Source organism: Macaca fascicularis, chromosome 5 (assembly GCF_037993035.2).
Source record: "Macaca fascicularis isolate 582-1 chromosome 5, T2T-MFA8v1.1".
Classification (NCBI taxonomy): Eukaryota; Metazoa; Chordata; class Mammalia; order Primates; family Cercopithecidae; genus Macaca; species Macaca fascicularis.
Window position 1 is genome coordinate 160,763,479 of NC_088379.1, and position 14,134 is coordinate 160,777,612.

Here is a 14,134-nt window from a genome sequence, read left to right on the forward strand (position 1 = left end):
ATTTTTATATAAAATTAAGCATGTATTTAAAACATTTTTATAAATTACTTTTTTTGTATTTTCCTGAAGATATATGGAAATGTGTTTTTACCTGTGGAGCACTACTACAGCATCCTTTCTTGGAGGAGCTCCGCCTTCTGTGACCTGTATGGTCACAGTGTGGCAGTCAATCATATGACCCTGCTCCTTTGACCCTCTTTTTCCAGCCACTACAGAGGTGTGCATGGGACACAAGCTGGGCCAAACTTAAACCTCACCTTCTTGCCTCAGTGATTGGTTCAAGAATTGATATGTGTCCCAAGTAGAGCTAATCAGAGTCTTCGGTGAGGTTATTAAGTGGATACTGGAGTGCTAAACTCTGATAATGAAAGTCTAGGGGCAGTCAGCAGCCATTTTGGTGAGATGGGGAGAACTCATACAGAAAGAAGCCAACCAGAATTATGAGATGGAAACAAAGTCAGAATCTTAAAGATAGTCTTGGAGACCATTGGTTCAGCATTTTTCTGAAGCCAGAACTACTGTTGGAGTTTCCGCTTAATTAAGCCAATTCATTACTTTTAGTCTTCAGTTTTCTAGAACAGAAATGGGTTTCTATAATATTCAACTGAAAAATTTCTCTAACACGAAATTTCTTGGTAGTGAGTTAAACATGTTGGTGAATAAAAACAGCATAAGAGAGCTTACTTTCCAAGTTAAGAGTTTAGGTCAGAAACTCATCTCTGTGAAATGTCTCTCAGGCATTTTTTTCTGCTTATTGTGTGCTAAGGTGGCCTACCAAAAACATAAGAAATTGTATCCAAGAACCAAGAATTTGTGTTTACTTAGACTCCCCTAACAACACAGGCTATGGAATTGCTGATACAGGAAATATGGCATCAAATTGCCTATGTAGTTATTTATTAATAGATTGCAGATATATCTAGTACTTTATCTTAAATGTAGATGAACTTTATAAACAATAACAGGATTTTGTATTTGTTATGTATTTGTTTTCTATTTGTTATGAGTGAGTGTATATTATATAATATATAATAGTTATTATATATAATATATAATAATAATACATAAATTTTTCATAGTTAAACACTGGGATCCTCTTATTTTCTATAGTCTCTAATGCAATACCATAAGCATATAAGCAGAGTGATGGATATTTGGTGATTATAAAAATACTATGTTGGAATAGGTTGTTTGTTGATGAATAGAAAAACTTAAAATATCCTCGTGTTAAATTGTTTTTCTTTTGGAAAGACTATACTACAAGAAAGGCAATCAAGTTTTCTCTTTTCTATCTTTCCTTATCTAACTGCTTGAAAGAGGAAATTTGTCTCATGTGTATTCCATACCCCCAATATCATAAGGCTGAGCTAATGAAATAGAATCTGTAAGGAAATTTGGATTGATTCACCATGGGAGCAAATGCCGTGGGAGCTCAATGTGAAACAGTGTAATAAAGGAACTTATCACTTTGATTATATTTGAAGAATAGAAAATCGTTACCTTTGGGCTACATGGCTTTCCAAAAAAATCACAGTCCAACAAAGTGCTGTTGTCAAGATAAAAACCTTTGTTCCTGATAAATTCTGCAATGCTGAAGTTTTGGTGACTTGCAACAAAATCAGTAGCCTCTGTAGAGCCAGTGGAATTGGCAGTAATTTTTCGAAGATGGAGGACTTCGGATACAATGTGCCATAAGAAAAAAATAACACCAAATTTGGCTACAGCATCTGTTTGGAACCTATTAGCAAGAATGAAGGCCATAGTTAGAATAATGAAAACATATAATTATCTAGAAGAGAGATACCAACATCTGGATTCTATTAGCTTCTTCTTATCTCTTACACTCTCCCTCATTTGCAAGACATTTAAGCGAAATTTGACTCCTAAGAAGTCTTTGACCCATTGTGCAATTAATCTTTTATTTGCACATGTAGTTTCGTTTACCTAGAATATACCCCAGACCTTGATCTGGATTACACCTAATGGATCTTCAAGATTCAATTTAAAGGAAGAGGTGGGAATGTATAGTTGTTAAAAATGCATTTAGAAGCCAGATTTCCTGTGTGTGGCCTTGTCCTGTGTCAGCTTAGCTAAATTATAACTGCATTTCCCAGCATCCCCATCCTTGTATATATATGAATTTCACTGTCGTGCAGGAGCTGTGGTAGCTCACCCACACTGCAATCCATCTGCTGACTCAACTTGCTGGTATTGGGCAGCAGCCGGGACCACAGCTCCTCCAGCTCCTTTGTGATCTCTTCCTTCAGCTTCTTCAAATACTGGGTTAGGTAAGAGTGCAACCTGGTAAAGATGACAACTATCCTGCAGGTCATTCACACCATCAAGATTGGAGGTAGTGAAAAAGAGACCTACATTTTGAGCTTGTATTTGTATCCCCAACTTCATATCCATTTTCCCTTCCTGCTAGCCCTGCTTACTTCAGCCCCAGAACTAGGAACAGGCGAAAGACCGTACAAAGACTGCTTAACCAGCTCCTGCAACGAAGTGGGGCTTAATCCCTAGAAAAAAGCCCTTTATTCTGTCATTCATGGTGATCCCGTTTCTCCAGCTAGGTTCTAATTGTTACAGTCGTTTAATGCTATGACTTAGCTAATTTTTTTCATTTCCCTGTGACTTAAGTTTCCTCTCTTGTAAAATCTGTATATATTAATATAACCTACCTCAAAGTGTTGTTTTAATGATTACATTAATTGTTTTTCTTAAAACTTTTAGATAGCTGCCTGGAATATAGTGAGTGTTAGGTAAGCACTTATTAAATAAATGATTCATTCTGGCCACCAAAGCAGAAGTAATCTATTTAACTTAACGACTGTATCACTTTCTAATTCTCTTATCTTGTGGGGCAATTTTGTTTTGCATTCCATATAGTTCTTTATTTGCATGCCTTCCATTCCTTTACAAACATGATCAGGACTTTCATATTTTGGATATTATAAATTTTGAAACTGAACAAATGCTCTCTCTTTAAATTGACTGCTAAAAGCATAGAACGGAATGTATATTCCACTCTTGGTAAGTATATGGGGTATGTGGTTCGTACGTTATACCTGAACCTCTTTTGTATCCCAGATTTTGTTTCTATTTTCCTTTATATTATATATCTTATTTAATATATAAATAGATATATCTATATGTGTGTATATATGTACATATAAAGAGAGAAGAAAATAAAAATATTTACTCTAAAATATATTTTTTGACATATTTTGAAATGGCCGCTGCAGGGTCAGCTAAAGGAAGTGACCTTGCAAAGCTATCTTTTTTGTGGAAAATTTGCATCTGTAGAAAACGTCCATTAATGCAGCCAGGCCTCCTCTTGCTAGGCATTTGCTAGGTATAGGAGACATTGAGATTCTGACACTTTTAAAAGTCTAAAAAGAAACATTTGCCATCTTGTCTCTCTGAAGAAATCATCATCTGTATAACAAGGTCATGTTTGCTAGGCAAGCCTCTTCCTTTCTCCCTACTGTAACCTGTATAACCTGTCTTGCTGTTAAAACCTGCTTTCAGTAATGTTCTGAGCCCACATCCTTTCTGTAATCTCATGATGATAAATAAGCCTCTGTATCTGGTTGGGATGTTGGGCTTTATTCTGAAGGCTCCTGTGTATACACATTAAATATCATTGTAAGCCTTTTCTTCTATTAATCAATCTGCCTCATGTCACTGATTTTTCAGCATATCTTTAGGGGGCCAACACTCATGACCCCCACGATATATACATATAATTTTTCTTTCAAATTCAAGCTATATTAAGTCCTTTCTCAGTCAAGGTAGGGCATACACAAAACACAAAAATGGAGAAACAACCTCAAGCCAACATTACGTACTCTTTAAGTGATGAAAAACTGTTTTCATAGTCAATATCTAATATTGTAGCTTACTAAACTGGCTCTGATCCTTGCAAAGCTAGCCCAGATCCTAAAACTCTGTAAATATCCTCCTCACACTTCCTGATTCCAAGGCACTATTGATCGTCTGTCATGGTGGTATTCTGTCTAACTGCAGTACATCTAATAACCTTGCTTTTCTTGGTCAAAAGTATTTCTTGGATCATTAAGGAATTAAGAGTTTACATCAGCAACAACTTTTGGCAGAAGGATGGTGTAAACCCTGTATTGAGAGACGGACCTCCAAGCTACTACAGGTTTCCAACTCCCAGTGATGGACAGGTTCCCAGCAATCCGCTCCAAAGCCCTACAACTGTGAAATCCTGCACAGTCAGAGCCAGTACTCCCTGATACATGTTCATTGGATTATATTCAAAATCATTATGCAGAGAAGTAAAGGAATTACTATACATATAGGAGGAATGAATACAATTTACAGAAAGGTTAAATAGGAGGGCATCTTAAAATATTTTTAAGCCTTTTTATTATACTAATAATATTTGAGACCATGAGAGTAATTTATGTAGATTAATTAAATTTAATAAATAAAGCCTAACCATATTAAGCCAAGGAAGAAAATTTTTTTGTGAGAAATATTGTTTTGCATAAAACAAAAGTGTTTTCCACTGAGTTTATTTTCAATTGTATTTTATTTTTTGAGACAAGGTCTCAATTTGTTGCCCAGGCTGTAGTGCAGAGGCATGAACATGGTTCATAGTAGCCTCGACCTTCTGGGCTCAAACAATCCTCCCACTTCAGCCCCCCACGTAGTTAGGACTACAGGTGTGCACCACCATGCCCAGCTAATTTTTGTATTTTTTTTTTTTAGAGACAGAGTTTTACCATGTTGTCCAGCCTGGTCTCGAACTCCTGAGCTCAAGCAATCTGCCTACCTTGGCCTCCCAAAGTGCTGGGATTATAGGCATTAGTCACTGCATCTGGCTTATTTTCAATTTTAATTTGAACTTCAAAACTCTTCCAAGCTTTCCTTTCAAAAACCTTGCTTAGCTAGAATTTGCCTTACTCTTTAATTTAACACAACTGGTAAAGAGCCTAGTAGAAGAAAATAACACTAAAAATATATTAATTGGTTTAAACAATTTAACATCTGGTAACCAATTAAATCTGTCCTTCTTATGTATATCAATGGTTCTAAATGTACTTCCCCAAATTATGTGACCCAAATGATTAATTTTCATCTAAAATCCAAGTTGATGCCTGACTCAGGTCTTATTTGAGTCCTGCCAAAACAGACCCATTTCTTGTACATTTTACAGTTAATTTTATGGAGAAGGAAAATGAGGAACAATGTCTGCCTTTTGTATTCTTCTTTCAGCAAATTTTAACATCTTACCTTTCTCTGATTAACTAATGAAACCTTTGATATGTCTTTATATTTGTATGAGAAGCAATGATTTTACTTTTGGTTAAAAATCCTTGAGCAATTTTTTCTTGCATCAAACAAATTTGAAATAAACAAAGAATCACAGTGATTATAAACATGAAGACCCAGTACATGAGTTCTCATAAACAATGGATCAAATAGCATCAGTAGTCACTACATCCAATTATTATTTCTGATTTTAGTGGAAGAAAATAAAATTCTGAAGTTTTTACCAAATGAATAGAAATTTTTGATGAATTTTGTGATAAACATATTTTAGTGAAAATTTCAGACACAAAGACATTTGAAAAGCACTAGAACTGATATCAAAGAACCAAGTCGCAAATATTATTAAAATTTCTGGAATTTTTTGTGAAATGTGACTTTTTATTAATTTCTGCCAATTGTATTCTTAGGAGTTTGTCTTTCTGTATAACCATTGCTTTGTGTGAAAGAAACTTTTCAAAATTAAGATTAATAAGCATTCTTTAATCAACTACAGGTAAAACTAGACTAATATGGCTGTCCTATGGAACATGAATACATGGATAAAGTTAATTTTGATGAAATCGTTGACAAATATTTATAAAGAAAGGCTAAAAAATGGAAACACAATGCTATTATTCATTTCTGTGTAAAACTAAAGAAAATATCTGAGGGGAGCCCCAATCATTTTAGAGGTTTATTTTGCAAGGTTGAGGATGAGCCTGGGGAAAAGAAACAAAATCACAGAAATATCTGTGATCCATGATTTTTCCAAACAGGGTTTGGGGACACAATATTTAAAGCGGAAAGAGTGGGCAGTAGGGGAGAAAGGTAAGAACAAAAAGGGGAGGGTAGATAATGGAGGCTAGCAGTTGCATTCTTTTGAAGCTTTGATCAATTTCACTGAATTTACATTTTACCTGTGAAAGGAGTGGGTAGTGGAATAGTCAACTACGTATTTGTCTGGTGCTCAGTGAGTCTTCATTTTTATATAGGATAAAATAAACATAGAGTAGAGGAAGAAGTCAAATATGCATTTGCCTCAGGTGAGTAGACGGATGACTTCTAGTTCTATCTTTGTCTTGTACCTGTGAAGATAAGCTGTTGATTTACATTCTCAGGGTGAAATTCAGTACAATTTCATTTTATGATAAGGATCTTGAGGCCCACAGGATATTTCCTGTGAGAAAATTGTAATAGAGGGCCCCTGAGAAGGTATGTGCCTTCTATCTTTGTGGTTATCTGTTTAGGAACAAAATGGGAAGCGGTTGTGTGTGATGCAGTTCCCAAGCTTAACTTTTCCCCTTTGACATAGTGAGTTGGGGGTCCTGAGATTTTATTTTACTTTCACAACTGGAACAGATTTTAAAACCTTTTTTAAAAAAAAAAAAATATGTCAGTGTCCAAAAAGTATTAATGCATTACTTTTTCTTATTTTTGTATTTTTTTTAACATTTTTATTGACTTGAATATACATAGGTCATTTTCATTATTTGTTTGATGTCATGACTATTACCAAAAATGATTTTGTCACATAGAGGAGGGAAGTGTTATAAAGTGATCTCTGACATACACTTGGTACAGGCTCCTGGTACCCATTGTGAAAAGTAAATCCTTTCTGATAATCCAAAGTCATTTGGCAAAGTTTCCTCATCTCAGGTGTCCATTTTCTAGTCACAAGGTGGTTTAACAAAAAAAGCATAGAAATTGGGATCTATCAGCAGACTTTTCCAGTTTCTAACTTGGTAAACTCTAAGTAAATTACAGTGTTAAGCTTTACTTTTTTTTCAATAGAATTAGAGACTATGCAACTCAGAACAATGGCCTTCAAACTAGAATGTGCATATGTCTGAGTGTTCTCCTGCACAGAGAATTTTAAGGAAATAAAAGTTCCCATCCTCTTTTTACAGTGGTTCATCTCCCATGTATAAAAAAGTGTTAACCTGTCACCCATCAGAAATCTTAACATAGAATGCATACTGGTGTATAACAACCTCAGGGCTCCTAATACGGGCATACAAATTGTATTTTGCTTCAGGGAAAGACTCCTTTAAGAATTAATCAAAGCTCCTAAAATCTTGTCTTGGCCTGTCATACACATATTTGCAGCCAGGGTGAAGCTCTGCATTAGACACAGGGTATTTGACACTTGCTTAAGACTAAATTGACAGAGTCTTAAGTAGAATAATGAAAGTTGTTATTTTTAATGTAACTAGACTATTTGTTAAGACTTCCAGATTTGGGATTATTTGAATATAATCCACAGATACAAATTTTAAATAATTTCTACTGGTGTATTTTAGTCAATAAAGTAGTTAAAATCTTATGAAAACACATGAAATGTTTATTCCTATTACAGTAAATCCTTATCCTATTTTATCTCATAAATATAATGATATATAATACTTACATATGTGATAATATAATTTGATATAAAATATAATATTTTTCATCTCCTAAAAATAATGAATAAATTATTTAGGGTTATGGCTAAAAATGTAGACATATGCAAGTGCAAATGCAAGTTAAATACACGGTTTTTCAAATTTTTTTATATAGCACATTAACTAAAATGTTTGAAGATCATTGCCTCTGAGAACTGAAATTATAGATTTCAGTATTGCTGAGCAATGCTGAGTATAATGTTTAAAGCGGGAATCTGAATTATCTTTCTGTAAAATTGTACTTTGGGAGTTGGAGATATCTTTAATGCCTGTAAACTGATGTTGTTTTAGTTTCTTGTTCCCTAAGGAAGAATAATTTTCTTATAATTAAGAATCTTCCTGTTCTATCATTATAACCTCTGAAATATTAAATCTTTTTTTGTTGGTCTGGATACTTACATCTAACTGAGCTAGGATATATAATCATTTTTTTCAATGTCATCTAACACAAAAGCTATAATCATTGATTTGAGATTTGAGCTATGCAAAATGGATTAGGTTTTCATACCAAAAATTATAAAAGTACTCAGATCATAGGCTATTAAATATTTTTAGACATCTTTTTCTTTTAATTTAACTGTTTTCAGTTACAAATTTCCCTATAAGCACTGTTTTAGCTGCATCCCATTAGTTTGCTATTTTGTGTCTTCATTTTCATTCATCTCAAAGTATTTTCTAATTTTCTTTGTGATTTCTTTTTGATTTCTTTGTTATTTAGGTGTGTATTCTTTAATATTTACATATTTGTAAATATCCCAAATTTATTTTGATTATTGACCTCTAATTTTATTATATTGTGATTGATAAACATATTTGAATAATTTAAAATCTTTTCAACTTACTTTACCCTGTACATGGCCTTGTATATGGTCTATTCTAAGAGCATGTGCCATGTGCACATGGAAAGAATGCATATTTTGCTATTGTTGAGTAGATTGTTCTAAGGATGTTTGCAAAGTCTAGTAGGTTTATAAGGATGTTCAAGTCTTCTATGTCTTCTGTTTCATTGTTTATTCTCTGTCAAGTTGTTCTATTGATTACTAAAAGTGGGGTATTGAAAAATCTAACTATATAGGTTAACTTATGTCTCCTGATAGATTGATCATGTATTCAACATAAAATGACAATTTTTTATATCAAGTAACATATATTACTTTAAAGTCTATTTTGTCTGAGATAAGGATATCTACTCTAGCTTTCTCATGGTTGACATACCTTTTTCCATTCTTATACTTTTAACCCATTTGCATCTTCAAATCTAAATTGTCTCTCCTGTACACAGCATATAGCTGGATTTTTCTAAAAAAATCCATTCTGATAACCTCTGCCTTTCTATTGGATTGTCTAATCCATTCTAATTTAATTTCATTAGTAATATAGTTAGATTTGCATCTGCCATTTTACTTTTTGTTTTCTCTGTCTTATGCCTTTTTTCCTAAATATACCCTGACTTGTGGCAAAACTATATCAATCTCTGCTTCTATTTCACATGACTTTTCCCTGCTGTATCTCTGTGTGTTCTCTCCTCTCCCTGTAAGAACTTCAGTCATTGGATTTAGAGCTCACCCTAATGTGGTATAACCTCAACTTATCTAATCATATTTGTAATGACCCAATTTTTAAATATGATCATTCTGAGGTTCCAGTAGACTTGAATTTGAGGAGATACTATTGAAATGTTTCTTTTTTAACAGAAAAGTTTGCCTTTTAAGATAAATATTTTTTCACCAGTTATGGTTGGTTTTGTAGGGGATAGAATTGATGGACTTCCTCACTTTGCCATTCTGGAAGTAATATCTGCATTTTCATTCAGTCAAGGATAACAGCAACCAATCTTTGTTTTTGTTAGAACACATGCTACTTAAAATAGTATGAGGCAATAGTATTGAAAATCATTTTTGGGCAGGAAAGGATTAATTTGCTTTGACTTGTTAGGACCTGGACATGTATCTTGAGTTCTTGAAATATTGACAATCATACAAACAAGCTGTAACATCTACTGTATATTGAGCACCAGTTCTAGAAGTCCCCCAGGAATGAAACACAATGGAGTACTTATTACCTTATCTAATGTAACAACAAATATGTGAAGTAGATGATATTATCTTATTTTATAAATATAAAAATTGACACTAAGAAGGCTGAGTGACTTCCCTAATAACTAAGTGGTGGGTCTTAAGAAGCCCTCCTTTCTCAGGCAAAAATCCTATGTGTGATATTTCAGGCTTCACCACAGGCAATTACAAAGCATTGCCTGGAAGCCTAGTGGTGGAAAGTTGCCCTCCTCTCAGCAGATTTGGTGTACAGTCAATAGACTGCAGTTTTCTGGAATAAGTTGCAGTCAAGGACTCAAGACAGTGGCAGTAGAGCATTGAATCAAATGTAACCCTCTTCTAAGCTCAGGGTTCTTTGCAGCTGCACTGATCACAGACCCATGGAGCTGGCCTTGCCTCTACTACATTAAATAGCTCATCATGTGTACATCAGAACATTTTATATCTTTATGTGTTTGCAAAGTAGTTCCCTCTTCCAGTTCTTCTTCATCTCCACTTAGAAAGCTCTAGTCATCTTTTACTACCCAGATTTCCATAACACCCATGATGGAGACTATTAATCTGTTCTCTGGGATTTCAGAACCCATGCACATTGTTTTATTTTATTGCTCAATTACCATATTGCACTGTAATTGTTGATATTTCTCTTTTCTGCCAATTAATTAACTTCTAACATGCAGAGATCAAGACTTTTACATTGGGCTGGGCGCAGTGGCTCACATCTATAAGTTCAGCACTTTGGGAGGCTGAGGCAGGTGGATCACTTCAGCCTAGGAGTTTGAGAATAGTCTGGGCAATGCAGTGAAACCCCCATCTGTTTTACATCTATTTAATGATAGGATTTGGGATGTTACCTAGAATATGATTGTGGAGGGAAGGAAGAAAAGAAGGAAAATAAGTGAAAGAAGAAATTAGTGAATTCTTTGCTCCCTTAAATTTGTGCTTTTAAGTGCAATTTAAGAACTTCAGTGGTTTTACATATGATAATTTCCACATGAGAAACTCTTTGTCAGTCATCCAAGAAAGATTACACTAGCAAATTTATAGGAACTAATTATCTTTAAAAAACTAATTTTACCTGTTCAAATTACAAAATGTCACAGCTGGGAACTCCATCTTTTCCACATACTGAACCTCAATGGACGTTGTGGTTGGCCATGTGAAGTAGTTGAGCAAGCGACTGTAGATCTGCCATGTCACGAGTGAGACTGAGCCCAGAACCACCACCAACCACAGCACCTTGCGAATTTTGCTCCGGTTCTGAACAATATTGTGTATCCCATGAAAGGAAGTGGAGATGGCAAAGTCATGGTCAAACTTCTTTCGTTCAGTGGGAGATAGCTGTGGTTTCTTTGAAAGGCAAAGCTTTATCTTTTCTAAGAGTCCTTAAGGTTTTGCCCATAAAAAGATTAAACCAAAAAAAAAGTAATTAGTTAGGAAACCTTAATGCTATCTGTAAAAAAACACAACTCACATAAATTAAAGAGGTGACTCTTTTATGTGTAATTCATAGAAACTAAAAATTCATCTTTTGTTGCATGATTTATTCAGGAATCAAGAAGTGTAAGTGTTGACTACGTGGGTTTATTGAGAAGATGCTAATGCTATTCATAGAATGGCTATTATTAATGCAAATGTATTAGTGGTATGGTATTAATAGGTGACTTCCAGCTTTAAAACCAATCCACCTTCAAGAGGTTGGTTACAACAACTCATAAACTTTAAATATTAATTCTTATTTTTTAAATGTTCTTTCTCTTTGAAAGTCCCTTAGAAGTGATGAACAAAATCAGGCTTATTCCTCTGAGAGTCATAAGTATGCTAAAAGTAATCTGTTCTTAACTAATGTTTGTCCTGTGATGGTATAATTTATGATAAATGTAGCTTTCATTCTTGTATTCTTTAATGTACGACTATTTAAATTTTTGTTGGTTGTTTAGTCAGAATGTTCAGTGTTCAGTTGTAGTGTTAGTTTAGTAATCTATTTTCTACCTCTTCAGGGAATGAATTCATCCTTTCAAATCTATCAGGAATCAATCAATAATATTTATTGATATTCATTGGTGAGAACCAGGGAAGGTAACACTACATTTTTTTGGCAATATATGATATGTTGAAAATTTTCTTTTGGTTAAATTTCTTTCCATTTTTTCATAGGAGAAGAGGCAAAGAATCCCTCTGTTGAGGGAAAGGTGCAATACAGGTAAGAGCATGAGATGGGCTTCGCAGTGAAAGATCAGGCTTCCAGCCCATTCCTCTCCTCTTATAACCTGCACATCTTTGGCCAAGTTTCTTAGTCTTATACCTTTTCTGTCAAATGGCAGCAATGGTATCTGCCTTATGAGTTTGTTGTATTAAATATGATAATACCTGGAGAGAGCTAAGCACATTATCCAGATCATAATAAGTACTCAAGGGTATTAGCTATATTTATTATTCTGCTAATTTAGTGGTGATGTAGTAAATGGCAAAATATTCAGGAATTTTAAAAAAACTTTAAAAGTGTCTTAAAAAATTAGTTCTTAATGGCTTTATATATGTTCATAGTTATGTGAATTAACTTTTATATCCTTTGCCCAAAATAATACTTTTGGAATATAGGTATTCAACTATCCAGCATTAATTTACTTACAAGAAGTTTAAAGCTCCATTTATTATTAAATCATTATTTAATACAACATAAACAACCAATCAATTAGCTAAGCTTTTTATTCAGTTATAGGACATATGCTATAAAAAGGTGTCTATTAACATTTTCTAAGGGAGTTCATTTCGTTCACTTACAAATTATATGATTATTTTACAAATCATATTATGATTATTATTCACTAAGCAGGAGAGCCTGTATTAATATAATTAGCTTGAAGTTGGACTAAAATCTTAGAATAGCACCCTCATTAATGTTGTTTTTAGTATAAAATTAATGAACATGTATCAACTAACTGGCACAATCCCAGAGAAAAATCAGAAACAAGAAAAAAGTTATTGTTACTAATTAGCAAAATATATTTAAATATGCTCTTTTGTGTATTCTTTAGTCTTTGCACATATGCAAACATATGTGAAGAATTTACTCTGATAAAAAAACAACAGTCTCTGGATAATTTGTACCCTTCCTACAATAGGGATCAAAGCTATTAGAAGGGGAAGACTAACCTGGTAACTAGCTACTGACAAGCAAAGTATGACTAGTTGCAAGCATTACCCAAAAACATTTAACTTTCAAGTTTGCCTGTCAAAAATCAGCCCGTTTAATATAGATCTAATCCTTGACAATTGGTTTGGCCTCTCTGGAGAAATACCAGCTATTTTCTAGTGTTTTAATAGAGTTTTATTATTATTATTGTTTTAGGTGAATGTATGACTGTCAGGAAGATTAAAATTGGTTTAATAAATGGTCCACTAGTTTTCAAAGCAGAAGCTTCTTACTTTCCTGACTGAAGTATATACAGTGTAATTATGACAGGTAGACCTTGCATTGAGTGCTGATCAACATAAAAGCATTTTGAGGAACATCAAATACGTTTTGTTACATTTTAAAAATAAAACCTGCAGGCCTACGATAAATAGAAACCAAAAGAAACAAAACAAAACAAAAAAACAAAATCAGATTCTAGCATATAGTAATATTTAAAAACTATTTTTGAGTCCCTCTTACAAATAACTTTTTTTCTAAGTAACTAAAACTATTCATTTTTGTAACATTGGAAATAAAATTTCCCAATAAGAAAAAAACTCCCTCTTTTCTTACTTCTGGCCTCTAGACATGAAAATTATTACTGCTCTGAGGAGTTCACTCTTTACTCACCGTTCTCAGCATACACTTTTGATTTTTCCGTCTGCTCCATTTGTGATTTCAGTTAAGCAAGAGTCCTCAGGGTAACCCAATTTTCATCAATAACAGTATTCATTTTGTGGCCTTTATATAAAATACAGCAGTTGAGGTTGTAAAACATGGAAGCAATTTAAATGTTTGTGTTGCTATGTTTGGCCTCATAAAGCACATAATCTGAACCAAAAATGTTGACAGAACCAGGTATGGGCATTTATGAACTGAAGAGAAGCTAACCCAGAGTGAAAAGCAAAAAGTATCATTAGGAACCCATTTTCTCACAGTTAAAGGGACAATTCCTATCAAATATCTGTAGTTTAACAGTGGCCCCTGACCAGGCTAGTTGAAACTCCAATGACTCACCTGGGAACGTCTTCTTAGTTTTTCTTTTTACCTTTGTCTTTATTCAACTTCAAATCAAAATGCAGCTGGAATAAATTTTTTTGTGGGAGAGGTGTCTTCTCTTGTTGATGTTTCTTTCTTAGTATCAGAAGCTGTTTCTAACAGAAATAATAGCCAATAAA

The 14,134-nt window shown here is 33.8% G+C and overlaps 1 protein-coding gene across 1 annotated transcript in view; it reads right to left on the reverse strand.

Moving 5' to 3' along the window:
• Positions 1–13,677, reverse strand: part of ASIC5 (acid sensing ion channel subunit family member 5) — a 36,851-nt gene extending 23,174 nt beyond the window's left edge. The window contains exons 1-3 of the mRNA XM_015450618.3: positions 13,587–13,677; positions 10,857–11,163; positions 1,501–1,738 (exon numbers count right to left, since the gene is read on the reverse strand). Of these exons, the coding sequence (XP_015306104.3) occupies positions 1,501–1,738; positions 10,857–11,163; positions 13,587–13,626 (585 nt within the window). The 5' untranslated portion in view covers positions 13,627–13,677. The remainder of the gene's footprint in view (positions 1–1,500; positions 1,739–10,856; positions 11,164–13,586) is intronic.
• Between the last annotated feature and the right edge of the window lie 457 nt (positions 13,678–14,134).